Source organism: Corapipo altera, unplaced genomic scaffold (genome assembly GCF_003945725.1).
Source record: "Corapipo altera isolate COAL_440 unplaced genomic scaffold, ASM394572v1 61411, whole genome shotgun sequence".
Lineage (NCBI taxonomy): Eukaryota > Metazoa > Chordata > Aves > Passeriformes > Pipridae > Corapipo > Corapipo altera.
The window spans coordinates 21,505,899-21,526,627 of record NW_020884875.1 but is presented as its reverse complement, the minus strand read 5'-3'; the positions used below and the strand labels follow the sequence as shown (position 1 = coordinate 21,526,627).

Genomic DNA, 20,729 nt, shown 5'->3' with positions numbered 1-20,729 from the left:
ACTAGAAATTCTACCTGAAACATGGAGTCATGAGTATCTTGAAGTATTCTTTGGATATCATCAGGCACAGTCCAAGGACTTCCTATGTCTCGATCACTCTCTTGATCAATATCTTCTGTCTGAACTGCAGTGGTAACTTGTGGGGGCTTTTGTTTTGAGGTTCTGCTGACTCCGTACTTGGCAGCTGAGGAGAAAACAGGCCAACCACAGCATTGTAATGCTTCTTGCTGTTTTCTTCTAAATCTCTTTAAACTTCTCCAAGAACAGAAGCTACAAGTTCTAAGAACTGAAAGCTGTGAGTAAATCCATGTGAAAACAGCATGCCCTGCTATCCTGAGCCGATGTGGGGTGATGGTGAGAAAAGGCTGCTGGTCCCTTCCAGCCTTGTGCTCTGAACTGTCTTCCCAGGGCAGAACACAAAGTGGAACACGACCATGTACAGTGTCTAGAGCATCCAGGTTCTGCAGCGCAGTACCCCAAAAAAGGGACATTGCTTCATTATTTGACAGAGGACTAAACTAAACAAATCCTGGATTGTGCCTCTTAGAAGACATGAAACTTTGATGAAATCCTTAGCAGTGATGGGGTATATTGGAGAAACAGATACAGAAGGTGCCAGGAAACCAGAAAAAGATCAACCTGTATACAGAGTTTAAAAAGAGAATGTACGGAAAGGAGGAGGAAAATTACTTTCCATGTGTAGAGTGATTCAGGAACAGTCTCCTTTCTGCTTACTATTGCTTCTCTCAATTTCCTGCATTGCCAACTCAAATACACTGACATTTGGCCATCCAGTTATGTCACTAGTATAATTCTGGTGTAAGGCAGAATGCAATCGACCGACAGTATTTCCTAAGTTTTAGGTTGATTCTCTCCTCACTCTTTTTCTGTCTGATCAGAAATTCTGCTGCTGTTAACAAGTACTATATCTGTTAAAGGCTTTGATTAGGAGGGAATATTTATGAGAGGAAACTTTTGTGGATCCAGACCTACAAAGATAGGCATGGCAGAAAGTACCACTAAAATCCAAAAGGGTTTTTTTGTTCAGTCACAAATTTTTCTACAATAACGCTATGAAAAAATCATATCTTTTCTAGATACTGTACATCATGGCTGGGCTTCACGAACGAAGATTTGGGAAGGCTCTATCCACATTTGTTACAGGCACGCTGGTGGCTTATGAGGCCAATACGTGACAGACATATCCGATTGCAAAAGGCACAACAGAAAGATTCCTTAGGTGGTGTATTCTGCAAGGCACGGTTCTTTCTGATCCTGCGTGTGTTCTCAAAGGAGACAGCTGTGTTATAGATGGTGTGTCTCCATGCCTCCCGATTGGAGGCCAGAGTAGACCAGTTATGTTGATCAATATGGCCAAGGCTGAGATGTTGTTTCAGGGAGTCCTTGTATCTTTTCTTCGGGGCTCCTCTCATGTGGCAGCCAGTGGCAAGTTCACCATAAAGCAAGATCTTAGGGAGGTGGTGGTCCTTCATCCTTGAGACGTGTCCTGCCCAGTGCAGCTGTGTTCTCAGTAACATGGCCTCAATACTTGTGGCAGCAGCTTGCTCTAGTACAGATGTATTGGTCACATAATCTGACCAGCGGATACTGTACAGATGGTTAATAAAGACAATTTCTATTTTAAAGATCTTAGAGAGTAAGCAGAATAGAAAGGCAGGGGAGAGGCACAATACTTGTGTCCTGGTCTTCTAATTAACTTTCTCTCTGTAGGTTTCAACCAAACGAAATACTCAAGGCTTCTGACCCTCATGATTTTATAATGTGTGTTTCAGGAATTCACTGAAATCTAGCACATTTTTTCAGATCTTGAAACTACCACCTGGCTAAAACCATTCAGAAGGTAAACAGAGGTGACTGATTAAATATTTCACAACATTTTACTTTAAAGGATTTTTATGAGGGGAGAAAATGATGATTTTTATTCTTCCAAACTAATGCTGTATCTGAGGCAGGATGTATTCACAGAATCACAGCGTGAGTAGGGTTGGAAGGGACCACAGAGGGTCATCCAGTCCAACCTCCCTGCTCAAGCAGGGCCACCCCACACCACATGGCACAGGATTGTGTCCGGATGGTTCTTGAATAGTCAGGGAGACTCCACAACCTCTCTGGGCAACCTGTTCCAGTGCATGCAGTAAAGAAGTTGTTCCTCATATTCAGGTGGAACTTCCTGTGCTCCAGTTTCTGCCCATTGCCCGTTGTCCTATTGCTTGGCAACACCGAGCAGAGCCTGGTTCTGTTCTCTTGGCACCCTCCCTTCAGCTACTGATAGACATTGATGAGGTCCCCTCTCAGTCATCTCCACTTTCTGAAGAAGAGAACACATTCTGAAATGTGTTCTCTGTGTCTTACTTTTCCCCTGTATTATGTATCTGCACTGCACTATGTCATTGTTCTGTGTAACTTACAGTGTCTAGAATCAACAGGACAGTTTGCAGCATTTCTTGGTCTTCCTCTGGAAGTACTTTTCTGTAGAGCCATACAGGCATTTCCTGGAAAGCCAAAGAAAACATTTCTTCTTTTAAATGCAGATCAAACATATTCAAAGATGCTTAAAAATTTCCATCTATGAGTTTTGCTTCCTGGATTACCCAGCACTCTTGCTATGGAAATTTAAGCTACTTTGGATTTAAAGAGAGGTGATAAGGAAAGGTAACTCTCATCATTTAACAGGTCAATGACAACACAGTTACAAAAGCCTCATAACAGGAGACTTCCAGGATTTTAAGACTGATTTTCTACAGGTATTAAAGTTCCTTCCTCACAAAAATGCAGCAGTAGTTTGAAGATCATCTTCAGCATGGGCCTTCATCAAGGAGTAGTTCTTTCTTACCCTGGGACTGTGTTAAACCAAGAGCTGGGGTGCCACGGCGTAATCTTTGACCAAAGCTGGGTTTGGCAGCAATTCTGCTCCTTTCTGACAAAACGCGACTGTTCAGAAGCCCTCTAAAATAAGAAAAAACACAAACAGAGCAACAAAGCTTAAATACTTACTATTCTCTACCACCTACCGTTCCTCTACATAACAATTTCAAGTGTGGTAAAGACACTAAGACACAAGAGCAGGTTTAATGCTTAAGAGCTGTTACCCTTTACTAGATGCCGTATGCCTTCTTCTGTACCCTTGAGGAGATCTGGTGCTGGACAAAGTTTTATGATCATGTGCTGGTGTTTCAGATAACATTTCATTCATCAGAGAAAGTGCCTGTGATATTCTCATTCTGTGATGCTCGGATAACAGGGCTCTATGGAGAAAAAATATTATACATTACCTTATGCTTTCACTCATTTCGTTGCAGCTGGCTTGTGAGTCTTGTAAGGCTACACGAAGAACATTTTTTTTGCACGTTCACAGAAGATGTACCAAACCTTTTAAGATCACTACCAAAAAGTTAAATAATTTCCTACCATTGAGTTTGACAGAATGAATGAGTCGGTGTTAGGGAAAAAAAAGAAACAATGAAATTTGGAAGTAAAAAATACAGTCAAAGGATGAAACATTTCAGGATTTTCCTAAATGGCAAAACAAACATAAATTATTTATGCTTTTGGTTGAAATATCTTGACATATCATTGATATCTGAAGTTTCAGAGACAAGATAGTTAAAACTACCTCTTTCTTAACACTGAAAGATTAATATATAAATAAGGAGGTTAAAAGTTATATTTACAGCAACTTACTTGTCTTTTTCTTCTTTCCTCTTCTGGAACATTCTAATATCCTTTGAAGTAGGACTGTAATGCTGTGTAAGAAAAAGTATAAAATTCATTAACTTAATATGTACTGTGCTGTCATTCCAATCTCTCACTCTCAAAATGTACTTATTTGACTTAAAAGTTACTGCTTAAGACATCTTCAGAATGAAAAACAGTATGAAAGCATACAGCCCTACCAGAAAATTCAGGCAAGATTGTCTCTATAACTTTCCAGTCTCTAAAAATATACTGAAAGCTTGCAGTCACATCTTCCATAAGTCATATGCTCTAAACATTAACATTCCTAGAGAGATGTTTTCACTCTCAAGCTCAAAGCTTCAAATGGCCTTGCCTTTAAGCCTGCTAAAAATCAAGGACGTTCCTAATAATGACTAATTTAAAAAACAGGTCAAGGTTGCACTTTGGCCTGTGTTTGCTAGAGTATAATTTGAATTTTTCAATGTTTTCTTCTTAAAGAAATAAAAAGCAAAACCCATACCAAACCACCTACCAAAATCTGAGAATCCCTCCACTAATGATTTAGAGAGAAAAGCCTATGACACAGGAGAAAAGCCTATGACAAAAGCATCAAGTGTATATTTATGGGTTGGCAACACAGGAAAGGGAGAGAAGCAGGATCTATTTTTCTCTAATCACTTCTCTCTACAGGTGTACAGAAAAAGCAGCCCAGCTCCACTCTGAAGGGTTGTTTGAAACCAGGGGAAATAATGTATTTCAAATAGATGAGATCTGTTACTCTTTCTAAAAGTGAATACAATTGAATTATTTAGTAACAGGAAACTTGTGTGTGTTACATGTTTGCTACTTTGGAGTTAAAATCAGCAGAGTTTCTGCCTGGAAGTATTTACAGCATCCCCTGAATTCAAATAAGTAAAAAGTATAGGGATATATTTGCTGTTACTATGTCTCACGTCCTATAACCCCAGAGCTTCCCCTGACTCAGTAGGGTCTTTTCAGGTCCTAAAGGTGGCCGGACGACAAATGCATGTTTTAAGAATTAATACTGATTCGGAAATCACTTCTGAATGGCTTTTGTAACTTCCCCCTACCCTCCCCCCCCCAGTTATTTCCAGCACAGTGCGGATCAGAAGAGATTTATCAGGCTATAAACTTGTATTTACTGCTAACCCTTTATAATTGCACACACTTCTGTGTGGGTGATGGCTGCCCTCAGTATCTAATCATGTTCCTAAAGGATTGCTGGCATTTAAACTCTGCTTTTTAAATCCAGTGAGGTTTTTGGGGAGGCGTACAGATGAAACAAAATGTAAACACATCTTAGCAACTGCTGTAGCTCTCACTCCCTGACAAAATGTGCCTTTCATCAGTGGCTGTTACAGCTGTATCCATTACAGTTAAAAGATTGTATGTCCTAATTGCAACCAATTGCCAATTGCCATCACTGCACCCTGTGAAGAACACTGGTGCATTTGCTCACTGATCTCTACTGACACAACTATGTCCAGCTCCTATAAAATAAAATTCTACATAACAAACCCCCAGTATTAAAATAGAAAAAAAAAATAAATAAATGACTGTCAACCTTTATACTATCTAACCTGAATAATCAACACTTGTACAACATGTAACAGTTACTCTTCAAGTTCCCATTATTCTTACCACATTCTTTCTTAGGTTGAATGGATTACATTCTTTCTGTCTTTGTTCCTCCACTTTCTTCATATATTCTCTCATTCTTTCCTTTTGCTTTCTTTTCATCCATGTTTGTATCTCTTTCCTCTCCTTTTCTGTTTTTTGAGAATGTGCAGCAGCAAAACCATGAACCCTGAGAGCAGAGGTGAATAAGAAATAATATAGTACGTCCTGTAAATTGCAACCTGTGGCAACTACACATGATATAATAAAAATACTGTTAATCCTTTAAAATTCTGACTCAGCTGTAAGCATAAGTAATGAACAAGAGGGAAAATTTTCTTCTGCAAAATTTTGCTCCATAAAATCCTGGCACACAAGTAATTTCCAAAATGTTTCCTAAATTTTTTCTGCCAGTTGTCAACTACATCCAGATAATAGGACTGGAGCTTAAACTGATGTGAGCTGTGGCACCAGTGCAACAGACTGGCATCCTTAACAGCTGTATTTTTTTGTTCTGTCAGCAGTTCAGATCACAAACAGGAGTAAGAAACAGCTGTCACTTTGACCTCCCTCAGGAGAGAACACAGCTGATTTTATAACTGACACTCAGGAGGTGTAGAAACCTCCATCAGGAAGGGAAGCATAAGCCAGAGTTTGGGGCCAGAAACTTCTGAATCTGCTGTGCCACTGACAGCAAATTTCTACTCTGTCTTTCAGAACTGTTTTAGAAGGTCCCAGTCCATTTGCTGAACTGAGCCTGCTGTGTACAGAGATTTCTGCCCCAGCCTACAACGGGTAAACCAAAATAACAGAAAACAACAAGCACGTTTTACAAGCCGGTAAATTTGTGACTATTAAACAGTTCTAATACTAGTCCCATTAACATCAACTCAAACACATACTTGCTTCCATCCTTTACAGGGTATGAGCTATAAGAAAAATAATGAGGGTTAAAACGATTTAACTAGCACATAATAAAAACAGCCATGGTATTACCTAGGGATTTTCTTAGCTTGTATTTTTGTAAAGCCCAGCTCCGGCAGAGAGATGTCACTCTCTACTACACGATCATTAATGTCAGTAAAACCACTCAGACCAGTAACTTGCAGGGGATCTTCTAAAGAGCTTGAAGTTAGGTAGAGGAAAAAAAGATGTTACCAATTTAATGCAGAACGAGACTGTGAGAACAACAAGCTAAAATCCTTCCTCCCCTGCTTAAAATGAGAACATTCAGGTTGTTTTACACAAAGTCTTTGAACTGGATTTTCTTTCCCCACATCTCTACTGTGTGCACACAAGCAGTACCTGGACCATGTGTGTCGATGTACCACCTTAAAAAGGTGTCAGCCCTCCCCTTAGCTTTGCTGTTATCAAGTACACTTGAGCCAACATATATCCAGAAGTCTGACCCCATCCAGAGCTGAAATGCCTGAGCTCCACCGGGGTATGTGAACAACGCTGGCCCAGAGGAGGCTGAGCTGGAAGCCAGGAGCACCCACAGGGTTTCTATTGCTGCACATGCCGAAATAAGGTTATGGGATGCTACCAGTTTAGGGAACCCCCAGTCTCAGTGATCTTCACTCACTGTGAGTGAGAGGATAGTTTTACCTGAATTCTGCCCATTTCTTTCCTCTCTTTTTATCAGTTGCTCCCAGGAAAAAACAAATCTCATAGTTTATGACTTCAAGCTATAGTTGCTTCAAGTTACTCCTTTGGGTAAAAATCACCTGTCTGCTAAAGTTTACTGCCTCACACCCATCCTCCAGCTTAAGTAATCACTCCCTAATTACTTCTGTCACAACAAGGAGTTCCAGTAAATTACTTGAACAATAAGATAAACCATTCAGTTTACTGCTATGCTTCAAGCAAAACAATAAAGGTGGGTAATGGAGCAGAACGATCAGGAAGAAAGAAAAGCCAGTTACTCTTTTCTACTGCACAGCTGGATCCAGAAAAGTAACAGCAGCTAACAGTAAAAAATACATATGTCACACCATTTTATTTAATGCATAGGCTCATTCCAGTTTTGAAATATTCAGTCTGTTGCTTTACACTTTTCATATGGTAACACCTTAAAAACTTTCTGGTGGATAGTTGGCCTTGGTAGACAACTGCTAGCAGCAGTTGCATGTACTTCCTTGAAAGAGAGGTTTGTAAATAGGAGAAATAACAAATACACACAGACAGTAGCACCATCTACGTTAACAGCTCTGTTACTTGCAATTAGAAAAGAACTTTGAATGCTCCTGCGGCTTTTGCATAAAGTAAATGTAACAGGCACTACAAAAATCAGAAAAAATGTCTGAAATTATTTAACAGAAGGGATTTCACTGAGTTTGAAAATGAATGCCTTGATTTTTATGAAGTGATGATTTCACCCTGATAGTCTCCTTTTTCACAAACAGATTTTTGAAAAAAACAATCTCAAAATACGTACCTATCATGTAAATCTCTGCATATGTGAGAGCCTGAAACAGAAACAATCCTTGTTAATAAAATCCTTGCAATTGTACACAAACTAATCATACATATGTTAAACAGCCAATGAGATAAAATACAAAAATATATCAACCTGAATATGTTGACATTAAAAATGAACTCATATTGGACATAGGCTTAATGGCCTCTGAGAGAACATGTCACTGATTGTCAGGTTAGCACAGATTCTCCAGAGAACACTAATTAACAACTCCCTGGATGATTTGAATAGTTTTGCTACGATGATGATATCACTGTTGTCAGCCTTCTGCCACGACCAACTAACTGGGAATTATCTGTTCCAATTAATTATACAGCGTTTCATGGAAAATTAACAACTGACACTCACTTGAAGAAGCCAGGAACTCAGAAGGAGCTTGGAATTCAGGAGATGCAACTGAAGAGCGGGATGGATGTTCTGGATGGAAGAGCACTGCTTTCCCTCCTAAACTAAACTCTACACCTCAAAAAATTATAGTTGTAACTTAGTATCACCTATAGCTTTCTCAGCTTGCAAGTAACAAGTTTATACTTACAGAGAAAACCGCATTACTATTTTCAAAATTAATCTGGGTGTGTATACCACTTGAGATTGACTTGTGCTGTATGCAGATACAGGAACCATGTTTTAACACCTTTTAAGACAGATTCCTGCAAATGTGGCTATCAAATGCATGTTAACATTTACAAAGTATGTAATATTTTTGGAAGCTTGACTGCAAGCAATGCAGGCAATATGCAGAAAATAAGACATTACATTTTTAAACTCAAGCAAGAGATTGATTTTTTTCCCTCCTCCTTCCAATGCTACCACAGTCTTCCTAATTGCAAAAATCAATTTGCTGTCAGTTTGCAAAACGAAATGAGACCTCATAAAGTAATGTTTTAGGACACAAACAGTAGTTACTTTATAGTGAAATAAACCAATTGATTTTGCTGATGTGGCTGGATTTAACTGAGATCTCACCTCCCCAGACATAGGAAGATGACAGAGATGATAAAGACAGCTTTTGGAGGAAGCTTTGAGTGTTGTGATACCACACCCTCTTCACTTAATTACGTAAATACAATTCAGCACAGTGATGGGTTTAAGAAGCAGACCCGAAGGTATTTTCTTCCAATAACAGTGAATTTGAGTGTAAGTATGATTCATTGCTGAACTGTTTTCAAAATTTAGTGATACTGTTCTGTCATGTAACATAAACTCCTTATCAGTGCAGATCAATGAAGCCATTCTAAACAATGCAATCCAGAAAGACTGATGACTGACTTTAATAAGCTAATTGGCATTATGTAACAGCCTGTATAACAGCAATGAAAAAGTATTACACCAGGAAGAAAAGTTTTACTTATTTTCAAAAGGTGCAAAAGGGAAAAATATATAATAAAGATTATACCAGAAGGTGACTTCATGCCACTGGGAAAGTTAGAAGCCAAGGCTGTAGCAGCAGGGGTGTGTAATTCCACTGGAGTATAACTGGGTACAGGATACTCCAAGTTTAAACCCTCCTTTTGATCATCTATAACATCTTCAAAAATCATGCCTCTCAAATAACGTTCTGATTCTGTGAAAAAAAAAATACAGTAACCAATGTAGGCCAATGGAAAATCCTCTCAACGCAAAAGCTATCACTCATATATACCTGTTACTGGCATCTTTAGTTCATCTGTCAAACCTGTAACAACCTGAACTCGGGTCAGCTGTGCCTCTCTGAAAGGGCACTTCCAGAGCTGTGGTGCGTGTACCGATCCTGCACACATGAACTGAGCCAGGAGTTGCTCTGTATGAGGTTAATGGACATCTTAAATATTGTTTGAGGTGTGAATATAGATATAGCCATGATTTGGTTCTACCACTTGGCTTTGTGTTAACTCCATAAGTAGATTAGACTATGCTCTTGGCACAGTACAGTAGCTACAATTAGGGAGGTACTATATAGTTGTTTCTTACATAAGCAATAAATCATTCAATACATCTGCTCTAAAAAAGAGTTAAGCTCATGTAAGGTTCTAATAAAATACAGATATTACAACTGAATAGCCACCAAAGATGCAGGAAAAAAACTTACTTCATATACATAAAAAATAAATCCTGGGGACAAATTTCATATCGTTTGACATCAGTGAGTAAAGCACTTACAAGCAGCATGTTTTGATTTCATGATACAAAAGAAATACATATTTTTTAAACTTCTGTTTTGGAAAATATCAAGGTTTATAGATACTTTCAAATGCATTTTTATTAAAGCAATATGCCTAATAGTCAGATTTGCAACCTTTCATTTTATTTATCTCTCTGGAATTTTTGGTTTATATTTCAATGACAACTTAAGGGATTGCATTAAACTTCAGTGGTAATTAGAAGTCAGTCAAGTTTAATATTCAACTGCAAATGTGTTATCTTTCTGTTAACTGAACACATACCATCATCAATGACTTCAGCAGCTTCAGAGAATGAAGGACGAGCACTAAGGTCTGAATCAGTAGCCATTTCAATGTCTTCTATTAGTTTCACTAACTGTAAATGAAACCCAAAAGCTAAGTAATGACACTTTCTTCAAGGTGTTTCTGAGACTTTCACTACAGATATTCATGCAAAATATACTTTAAATAAACTTTTTTCCTCATAATCTTATAAACATTTTAATGCAGTTTCCTGTTTCAAAACAAACAAACAAAAATAATTCAGGAATCAAAGTAGCTCAAGCAGATTAATTTAATTTAAGAAGTTCAATCTTCTGGATCCGTACTTTGAGAAAAATACATATAAACTCTATTATTTGCGAGAACAGGTTTACTCCTACTGATGACACTTTTATTTTTAAAGTAGATGAAGTTTTCCAATATATCTTATCTAAAAACAACAGAGACTAAAATATTTCAGTAGTCTTCATAAGTCAGAAGTTTCCTGATGTTTAAAACCGGCCATTCTGGCCAGCATTTTTTCTACTGTAAGTAATTATGTCAGCCAACAGATTCAGCACTAGATGTAGAAGAACTGTATATTATTCTCAATCTCTCTCAATAGATACTAAGCAGATTTGAGAACACATAGTTCTGAAATGTAAGTTTTGACTTCAGCTGCAAAAAATTACAAAATAAATTGTCTAAAAAATGAGAGTTAGCAGTCAGAACTCACCAGTTTGGTATTTCTGAAATCCTGCTCCATATTTTCTATCATGTTCTGTAGTGTCTGTAATTGCATATCCATTTCCTGCTGCTTTGTGGAAAAGTATTCTCTGCCAATTACTTTGGATGGAAGCTCTGAGGAAGGAAGAGTTCTGTCATCTTCATGTAGTACGTTCCAAGTTACACTATCTGTAGCAGAATCTGACTTCTTATCTTCCTTTTGCACTTGGCTTGATGCATTCTTCTGATGGTCAACTTGAAATAAAAAAAAAAAAAAAAGAAAGCACCAATATCACTGAATAAACTGCAAGCATGTAAATACTACAAGTAATCAGGCACAGATGTGTTGAACACAAGGGTAGATTTTAGGAGCGAGGAATCATCACAAAAGAAGTCAAATGTATAAATGTTGATGTTTAATGCTAAAAAAGCAGGAGGTTAACTGAGGGGAAAGCTGCAGATTTTCTGTGGAAGTATTATAACAAAAGTGTCTTGCTTTTTTCAGGTTTAAAACCAAAATGATTTACCTTGCTTCGGAAGAGCCTCACATGGAATTGCATTAGTAACAGAAGCTGCTGTGTGGTGAAGTTTTGCAGTAGATGGAATTTCAAACTTCTCATTTTGCTGTGCAGCATCTACCTCTTCTGCAGACTCAGGTATCATGGGCAAATTGCTAAGGATGTCACTGTCTTCAATGTCGATCACACTGATATATTCATGTTCATGCTAAATAACAACAAGATTATGAAGAATTATACCGAGTGTGTTTTGAATATATTGTTTACAGTGCATTATTAACCATAAAACTTTAAGCTGAAAGGATTTGTTCTGGAGACAAAGAACCCAAATTAATTAAGACAAACAGTATTTTAATCACATGTACATTGGATTACACATGTAGATGGGATTACTAACCAAATCAGGTGCATCTGACCAAAAGGATGGTAAAGGTTTCTTTTTCACTTCAGTGGGAAATCTCAGGTTTAAATACATGTCAGGTGGTAGTATTGCAGGGGCACTAGATGATTCTATGAGAAAATAATAATAGTCAGTATTATATTTACAGCAAAAGCCACAAAACTTCAGACTAAATATTTGGAAACAACTCTGCATTCTCTAGATGTCAAGAAAAGCTTTGACTAAGCTGCAGTCTAAATTGCTACTAATTTCCAAGTCTATGCCAGCTAAGTAAAATAAAAAAAATTAATCTTTACTTGATTCAAAGAAATTATATTACCCAGCTAGAAAGACCTCTAATAAAGCTATTTGCAAACAAGTTATGTGATGTAGTAAAATTATCTTCAAATGGAAAAACACAGTTGAATTTTAAAACAGTGGAAAAATTAATATGCCCATTTGGTACTATAGGGAAAATACTTAGGTCCTAAATCTACATACTTCAATTTATGAAGGATTTTTAATATGAGGGGAGAAAACCCAAACCAAAATATATCTTCTTTAGCCCAAATTCAGTTACCTTCTCTTTTCTGTTCTACAAATTGATCCAAAAGATGACTGATTGAGAATAAAATTCCTACTTGGGACTGAAACATTATAACCTGCATCTAGCAGATGCAAGAAAACAACTGTATAAGTAGCTGAGCTACTGCAGCTCAATTTCATGTAGAGCTGTAATCTGTTTTAACATCCCACTGGTCAATTCTTTTGGTCTACATTACACCAAAACCCCAAGAGTAAGTGGCACTAAAATCAAGATAAAATCCACAAAGTAATCTCATACAAGAACGCAAAGGCATAGGTACACTGCTTCATGAAAAATTCCAGCCAAACTTTTCATAAATAGTATTATAACTATTTAGTACTGGGTTTCAAGAAATCAGATGAATTATGAAGTTATCTACACCCTGCATTAAGCTACGCCATGTACAAAACCCATGTTAAAACTGCTATATTGTTATAGACTTCCTAAACGACAAATGAAGTAGAAAGAGAGAGCCTGGAGCCACACCTGGCACAAGAACAGATGGAGCTGGCTCATTTTTTTGAACTTCGGAAATCTCATTTCCACCGCTGATTCCATGATCCTGATATGACTCGAGCACTTGATTGGGAAAAAAACCAAAAACACCAAGATCAAAATGCATGAATGTAAGGAAAGTAACGATACTGATGGCATTATCTGAATGCACATTTCTAATTTGACAGTTCACAATCAAAGAAAAGTTGTGGTGGATGAGGCAGGGAAACAATTTCAGTCACAGGGTGAAACACTGTCTAAAATGCATTTAGATAAACCCAAGTGAAGTTAGAAGAAGATTTCAGAAAAAGTCACATCAGAACTGATTTACAAAAAGCATGTGGACACTCTTACATAATTGCATAAGTGATATTTTTACTTATAATTATTTTAACTACTGCTTTGTAATTTATATTCTAATGGCTTCTGGTTTAATTCTTTCCGAAACAAAAAATTGGAGCACAAAAAACTGTTTTTCCCTTTACAATCTTATTGCATTTTGAAAACTGACAAAATAACTAGAAAGAAGCAGCACCAGAAGCAGCTGGTTTCTATAAGTCACACAGGTAGCACTTACTTGGATGAGTATTTGTACTTGCATCTTGAGTTTCTGCTAGTTTTTTCCCTACAGAAGCCATGTAATGCAGATCTGCTGAAGTAGTAATTGCTTCCTCCACTGTGTCTGAAATGTAATAATGCAAAATGGGTATCTACAAATAGCACAAGAATTAGACATCCTTGAAAGCAATGATACTAACTATGAGTTCCAACAGTTTTTTCTTTGTATTCCTGACAGATATTTTTAACTTTTCTCTAAGCATATGTCATGAATGATTCCCAGAAAAGTTCATGCTACCTACTTGATGTGAATATGCAAATGTATTGAGACTTACGGTGTTACACTGAATTAAAACCAAGGTTCAGTTTAGGTATATGATTTTTAAATTCAATATTTTAGTATGCTGTACCATAAAAGTCTGCTTCACAGTCCAAAAGGGGGGGAAACATTTATGACGTGTATACCTTAATTTCTTTATTGATGTTTCTACAGAGGTTTGCAAGCCATTATTTAGAGAATAGATTGTATTTTGTCCTCTGATAAGACTGAATATTGTGCTAAATACTAGAAAGAAGCAAGTCTTTCCACAGGTATGGTCTTAATGTTGCAAGCTATAAGCATTGTAAACATTGAATTGCTTTTAAAAGAGCCTTAAATTCTATGTAGTTAGACTATGCAGGCAAATAAAATTGGAATAATATCTGTTTTGTAAAAAGAAAACAATTAAATATTAAAAAGCATTTTTCACAGCATTATTTTGATAAATCACATGAACAGAAATGACCAAGAACCATAGTTAATGGAAGTAATAGTTACCATAATCATAGTTATAATGAAACCATAGTTACTGAAATTCATTCAACATACTTATGTTGTTATTTCACTAATTCAATTGTTTTTAACCATAAAACACAAGATTACCGCTCATTATGAAAAAAATTAAAATACTTCTGTAATTTTCAGAACTATTCTGAGTCTTCAGATAATTGATATAAGACCTTAAATTTGCCTGCATGTCTCTCCACACCAATCCCCTAAAAACTCACTATGCCTAAAAAAGTTTGGAAACCTGTTGTCCATCCTGAAAGGTCTGGGGGAAGATACCATAAGCCATTAAGCTGTATTGCCCACAGACTACATGATCCAAGTTTTTAACATCTTGATGATCACAGAGTTTTCATTTGAAATCTAATAAACTTATGGTCCTTGGTTTTTTTGTTATTTAAGCACTCAAAGCACTAAAAAGACTTGTACTTGCCCACTGAAACAAACAAACCATCTTGAGGGTAAGATGCCGATTCTGTTTTGTGATCCTAATATAAGGAAAAAAAGAATCATCTTTAAAAATAGTTCCAATGCAGATTAAAGGCTTTCTTGGTGCTGTTTAACTATCCAATATACCTTGTGTGAGTAATAATTGGGGGAAAAAAAGTCTTACTCCTTTTTTAAATTCTTCTGATCTATTCCAGCTCAGTGGAATTACTGGCTATGTGACAACCTCATATGTACCTCAGGGTGATCTGCAGTAACACAAATTCTTTGAGTATATGCTATCTCTGCTGTACCCTAAGTAATATCTCCCTGGTCTGGAGAGGGTCTCCAGCTGCTGTGCTGGAGTGAAGTCTCAAAGAAGGTGTGGTATGGACCAGAAACAGTCTGCTGCTCTGGGTAGTGTTCTAGCTTTAAATCTAGTGGTGTTCTAGCTTGAATAATCCCCAAAAGGTATCAAAAAGGGCTTGGCAAATGAAAAGTACAAGTATATAAATCAAAACCCACCCTGATAAAGACTTTCTTTTCTCAGTTTCTGGTTTCTGACAGAACTGAGATCTCATACTTCCCATTCCTACTTTTACACTGTCATCCATATAGCCCCACATGAAAAGACTAATGTCTGGGTCATTTGTCATTTATGAAATGACAAATGCCTGGGTCATTTGTCCTAGGCTAAATGTAATTTTTTTTTAACATTTCTGTATGTTTTTACTATAAATGTTCATACAGACTTACATCCTATCAAAACAGACAAGTTCATGTTCCAGGAAAAACAATAGCAATCTCAGAATACTTCATAAAAATAAATCTACTGTTTACAGAAAATGCAAATCTATGAATTAAATATATATATACCATTTCTAGGCTAGAGCCTAAAAGTGATGTACATTATTGTTTAATTTATAGTTTTCCACTTCTTTCTTTTCTGTTAATACTTGAATAGAAAAAAGCAAAGAAAGAAATATTATTCTATACCTCAGTCTCTGATTTGTCAACCATTTCTGTGTCACTAATAGTGATGATGGAGGCCTCTGGGCAGAAGGACACAGTTGGTTTCTTCTTCTCCTCCTTCTCTTGTAGTTGTTTCTTGTTACGCTTTTTTCTTCTGTCAACATAATAATTACAGATAAAGAATAAGATGTGCACTGAATTAAAGATGGAAAAGATAAACAGAACTGTTGTATACAGATCAGTTCAAAGCACTATTTTTGCCTATCTGAAATCTACACAAAATTGTTGTAGGAACTCATAAAAATACTAACAATCACACTAAAATCTGTTAATTGTCTAATAAGCTATTTTTACTAAATATTACAAACTACATAACAATCCACATCTATGTTTTGTGTATAATTAATAATTACTCCACAAAATACCTGTAAAGAATCTGTGAAACAAACTTCAGTTATCACAGAAACTTTCTAATTATTTTATAAAAAAGTTGCAATTCTTCTGTGATATGTGATAAGTAGATTATAAGACAAATAATCAGAAGAAAGCAAGTATTCTATTCTAGAACATTCTACCAACATTCTATGAGAACTGAACAAGGATATGTAAGTAGCTTAAACGAACTGTTTTAACTGCTTGTGCAATCAATTAACAACAAATAAATCAAATTTCATAAATAAGAACAAAGAAAATACTGCTTCAGCAGGAATTTTGCTAAGTAATCACTGTCTGTATTAAAAACCAGCCTAAATATTGAACTATACTGAAAGAGTGTAACCCTTTTTTTCCTGAAGATTACTGTTAACAGTGACAATATGCAGCACAGACAGCAGCCTATTAAGATTCATTGTGTGTAAACTGCAAAGCATTTCATAAACAGTATACAGCAAACAGTCAGGTAACAACAAGACTTTAAAACACAAATAGCAATATGGTAAGAATTCCCCCTTGACTCTTCTTCTTATCAGTCTGCTAACAGCAAACCCCTTCATACCTTAATGATATACTTCTGCTGTGTTTTTACTAACATTTAGTATTTTATTCTCTGCCAAGAGAATTACATCCAATCCCTCTGATCTTAAAGCTAGAAGGCACAGGTTACCAGCTAATTTTTCAAAATGATGTTCCCACTTAAAAAGTCTGGCTTGCCTTTTTCTATTTTTCTCCACATCTCTCAGTTCAAATGGTTCAACGTTAATTTTTAGTAACTGGATAGGTTCAGTTTGGTCTTGTCCACAGGAAGTGCTGAGCACAGAATTATGCTGATGGTGTTGCTCAAACGCAATAAGATCCTGAAATGGGATGAGTTTTGGTGCCTGAAAGGGTTCAGAGAGAGAGAGAGAAAAGAGAAGAAAGACAAAGTAGAACCCATCAGATTGGATGAAAAAAGTAGGTCCAGTTTGGATCTCAGTTATACAAACAAAACTCCTGTAGCAATTTGTAAAGAAAATGGAAATGTAATATTAACAGCATCAGGCCAGGACCTCTGCCAGTATGTACATGTGTAAACTATTTTCTGAAAGTAAACTAAAAGATGGGAATTTTCTCCACAGAACATATTTCACTAATATTTGCATTTCCTATCCATGCAGTTCAGGATGAAGGCAGTAACTCTGCAATGTAGACAAGGACTGAAGTAGTACCTTTCAAGCAAAAAAAAATTTCCACTCTTTTCAACTGGAATGTGCAAGCTTATAAGAGTGTAACAGAAACAACATTTTTCAAAACATCAAGTTCTCAGCATCCATAAGATAAGGTTTTCTTACTCAGCCTTTTAGCATCCTATTTCTCCATTACAAAAGAGGATTTATCACTGCATTTTATTTCTGTAAATAACTCTATTACCATTTCTGAAAAAACTAGTACTGCTCATTACCATATAAATATTATCCAGTACTTTAGATAGTAAATTCTTTGTATTCATTACTAATGGGCTGAATGGTGATGAACTGTGGAACATAGAATCAATCTAACGCCATTAAAAACACTATCAGGCTTGCAGCCTCATATTGACATGCAAATAAACTGGTACCTCTAGTTCTAGATTGCTCCTGGTAGCTGTGCTGAGCACTTGAAACTCCATAGTCTGGAAACATGAACTTATTTGTGATGAATAAGAAACTATGAAATGGCAAAACCACTACAACTTAGAAAAAAATATTATTAAAATCCAGTACCTTCTTTTTTTGAGGTAAATTAACCTGAAGTAGTGATATTCCTGCATCCTGTAGTATTTCTCTGGAGTCAGTATCCTTTGTTGCACGTTTAACAGGTATTAAAGTAGTAGTGATTGGCTGCTTTACAGCTGGTGGAACTCTGGGTACTGGGTCAAGATGCAAGTGTAACAGTGGAATACCAGCCATGTTCTGAGTGATCGGCGCTCTGTACGTATTCACATCTGCAGGGAACTGCTGCTGAGGTGAAACTTCTTGCTGCTCTACATATTGATCAAGGTTCAGGTGTTTGGGAGGCCCCCTTTGCACTCTTTCTGCCCATCTCCTCTCTTCCTCGTGCATTTGCCTTGGGATCTCAGGGTCATATCTACTTCTGCTGAAATCTTCTTTTGCCTTACTCTTTCTTGGCGTGTATGATGACTGATGGTTCCATAAGGAATCTGATGAACTCCAAGCTACTCGTGGTACTGGGGGTGGTCTGGCAGAAGCTGATGACTTTTCTACTGGGCGGAAAAATGTTGGTTTGAAATAACTTGATTCGAGCCTAAGCAAAGGAAATCCACTTGAGTAACTTGTTTTCTTTTCAATAGGGATAAACCCCACTGTTTTCTGGATGTTTGAGGAAGGATCTAGGAGATGAAGTGGTTTAGTAGGCCCTGAAGAATGCTGATATTGGGATGGTGACATAAATCCTGTTTCCTTGCTGTTGCTTTCAAGTAGAGTTAAAGAGGCATTCACATCCAGATCACTCTAAATCACAAAAGCAAACAATCCAGCATTTACATAGGAACCACACACTAAATATGCACAAAAATAGTTTTATCTATACCAATCACTACAAACATATTTCCTAATTCAACAGGACAGATAACATATCAGATATACTGAACTATCTTCATAAACAACACTTTGATATACATACTTCTACATGGCCACTGTTGCCTTCATCTTCTACACTATTCCTTCGATGAAAATCAGAGCTCTTTTGACCAGGTTTTCCTTTATTTTCTGGAAAGGGCAGCTGTGTTTTTGGAGAACCATGGCCTTGGGCAGTGTGTGCATGCTGGCTCCCAGCCAGGTGAACAGATTGATGCTGCTGCAACATTTGTTGCACATTTGGTATGCTGCCAAAGGATGGCTGCATTATTTGCATTAAACTCATGAAGTTGATCTGCTGTAGCTGAAAACACACAAAGTTAACACTGTTAACAACTTTAACAGGAATCTTAGCAAAAATTCCATCTCTAGACTGTGTTATTGCTGTTCATTATCCTGTAAAAACAGGTGAAAAAATAAACAACATCACAAAGTTTCAATTTGTATAATTGAAAATTTCATTCATATAATTGTTTATTGTACTGGACTTTCTTTTAAGATACAATAAATACCTGTGACAGTCAGGTTATGCTAAAGCAAGACAAATTCCTTCATTTTTTTTGTGAAGTTTTAGTAAATGTAAGGTTGCTTAAAATTGGCTCAGTGTACTAATACACCTTAAATACTAGTATAACTGCGAAGCTGTTACAGCACCAGAATTTTTCCTTATGTATACCACTAGAGCACATTGATTTATGTAAACTAAACAACACTCAAACTTCTATTATCACATAACTCATTTTCTTGAATCAAAACCAAGAGTTAAGTCTAAAATAACTTTTCATGGTTCTTAAGATGGAACTGGAAATCTCTTTCAAAAACAACCACATGCAGAGAATGCATTTAAAACAGTAATTACATCTGTTGTTTTAAATAACACAGCTTGAACTGTGAAAAATATTTTAAAAAATGAGATGCTCTCACCTGAATTAACTTAAACATTTCGTCTTGGAGCATCTGCCTGACAGTTTCTGATGTGTTTGATTTCTCCTCTGGAGGGACTTCTTCCTTGACTTCTTGCTTCTTTGCACAAACAGAAGTGTGGGAGGCAACACTTGACATAGTTGACACAACAGTCTGAGAAGGCTGGCAATCACTTACAGAAATGCCTGCATTACTTCAAAAGGAAAAGAACAAAACTATGAAAAACATTCATAGATCAAAACACCTATATAAAGTTGTCTTAAATAAATCCGGAAAAAATGTAAAGGCATCCGTTTTCTAAAAACATAATTAATCTGTAGGAACAATTTATTAATTAACACTGCACAGTCTTCACCAGAGACTATGTATGACAATTTCCCAATGCTTCTTTAAGTTCTATATGATTTTGTACCCACAAGCATATCTGAAATATTATCTTCATTAGAGAAACAAGACGAAAAAAATGATTTCACAGAAGGGACAAAAAAAAGGCCTGGTTAGTCATAAAGCCAAACAACTGATAGAAAATGAGGAAGGACTTAAAAAGCAACAATAAGATTTCAGATTAAAAACCACATTTAAAATTAAAATAACATGCCAGGTAATACAATACATTAAATTTTCTCATTGAGATAATAAAATCTTTTAGTAGGTAAAGAATCAAGTACATGGATTCCTCACATGAAGAAAAAAGGGTTGGGATTTCTATTAAGCTATAAAAAAACCTGAGAGAATTTACCTACATCAACACATAGACCCAAAACACCTTTCTCTGTTAAAGAAAAATGCTGATAATGCTATGGGTACAGGCAACCTTTGGAGGATTTTTCACAGTTGTACAGAATGGCCTCCATGCATGTGAAGAAACAGAAGCATAAAGCAATGTCTAATGAGTAATACAGAAAAGGTTTTGGATATGTAGTAAATGTGAAGGGGCATAGAAAATCTTTTTGAAGACAATTGGAATGTGCCTGAAGCATGGCCTGAAACCCCAAAAGTTTGAGTAAAGTTTTTTTTAAATGAAGTTTAAATGAAAAGCTCGAGAAGGAAAAGA

At 36.5% G+C, this 20,729-nt stretch overlaps 1 protein-coding gene across 4 annotated transcripts in view; it reads right to left on the bottom strand.

Moving 5' to 3' along the window:
* CPLANE1 (ciliogenesis and planar polarity effector 1) overlaps positions 1 to 20,729 on the bottom strand; it is a 56,671-nt gene that overhangs the window by 939 nt on the left and 35,003 nt on the right. For all 4 annotated transcript variants that reach the window (XM_027634680.1, XM_027634682.1, XM_027634683.1 and 1 more), the window contains 22 exons: positions 19,676 to 19,868; positions 18,798 to 19,055; positions 17,879 to 18,625; positions 16,851 to 17,017; positions 15,726 to 15,855; positions 14,737 to 14,791; positions 13,497 to 13,601; positions 12,911 to 13,003; positions 11,857 to 11,969; positions 11,469 to 11,667; positions 10,952 to 11,196; positions 10,237 to 10,330; positions 9,210 to 9,377; positions 8,162 to 8,275; positions 7,772 to 7,802; positions 6,331 to 6,459; positions 5,359 to 5,524; positions 3,703 to 3,764; positions 3,111 to 3,266; positions 2,855 to 2,967; positions 2,430 to 2,513; positions 15 to 184 (listed from right to left, as the gene is read on the bottom strand). In XM_027634680.1, coding sequence (XP_027490481.1) covers positions 15 to 184; positions 2,430 to 2,513; positions 2,855 to 2,967; positions 3,111 to 3,266; positions 3,703 to 3,764; positions 5,359 to 5,524; positions 6,331 to 6,459; positions 7,772 to 7,802; positions 8,162 to 8,275; positions 9,210 to 9,377; positions 10,237 to 10,330; positions 10,952 to 11,196; positions 11,469 to 11,667; positions 11,857 to 11,969; positions 12,911 to 13,003; positions 13,497 to 13,601; positions 14,737 to 14,791; positions 15,726 to 15,855; positions 16,851 to 17,017; positions 17,879 to 18,625; positions 18,798 to 19,055; positions 19,676 to 19,868 — 3,592 coding nt within the window. The remainder of the gene's footprint in view (positions 1 to 14; positions 185 to 2,429; positions 2,514 to 2,854; positions 2,968 to 3,110; positions 3,267 to 3,702; positions 3,765 to 5,358; positions 5,525 to 6,330; positions 6,460 to 7,771; positions 7,803 to 8,161; positions 8,276 to 9,209; positions 9,378 to 10,236; positions 10,331 to 10,951; positions 11,197 to 11,468; positions 11,668 to 11,856; positions 11,970 to 12,910; positions 13,004 to 13,496; positions 13,602 to 14,736; positions 14,792 to 15,725; positions 15,856 to 16,850; positions 17,018 to 17,878; positions 18,626 to 18,797; positions 19,056 to 19,675; positions 19,869 to 20,729) is intronic.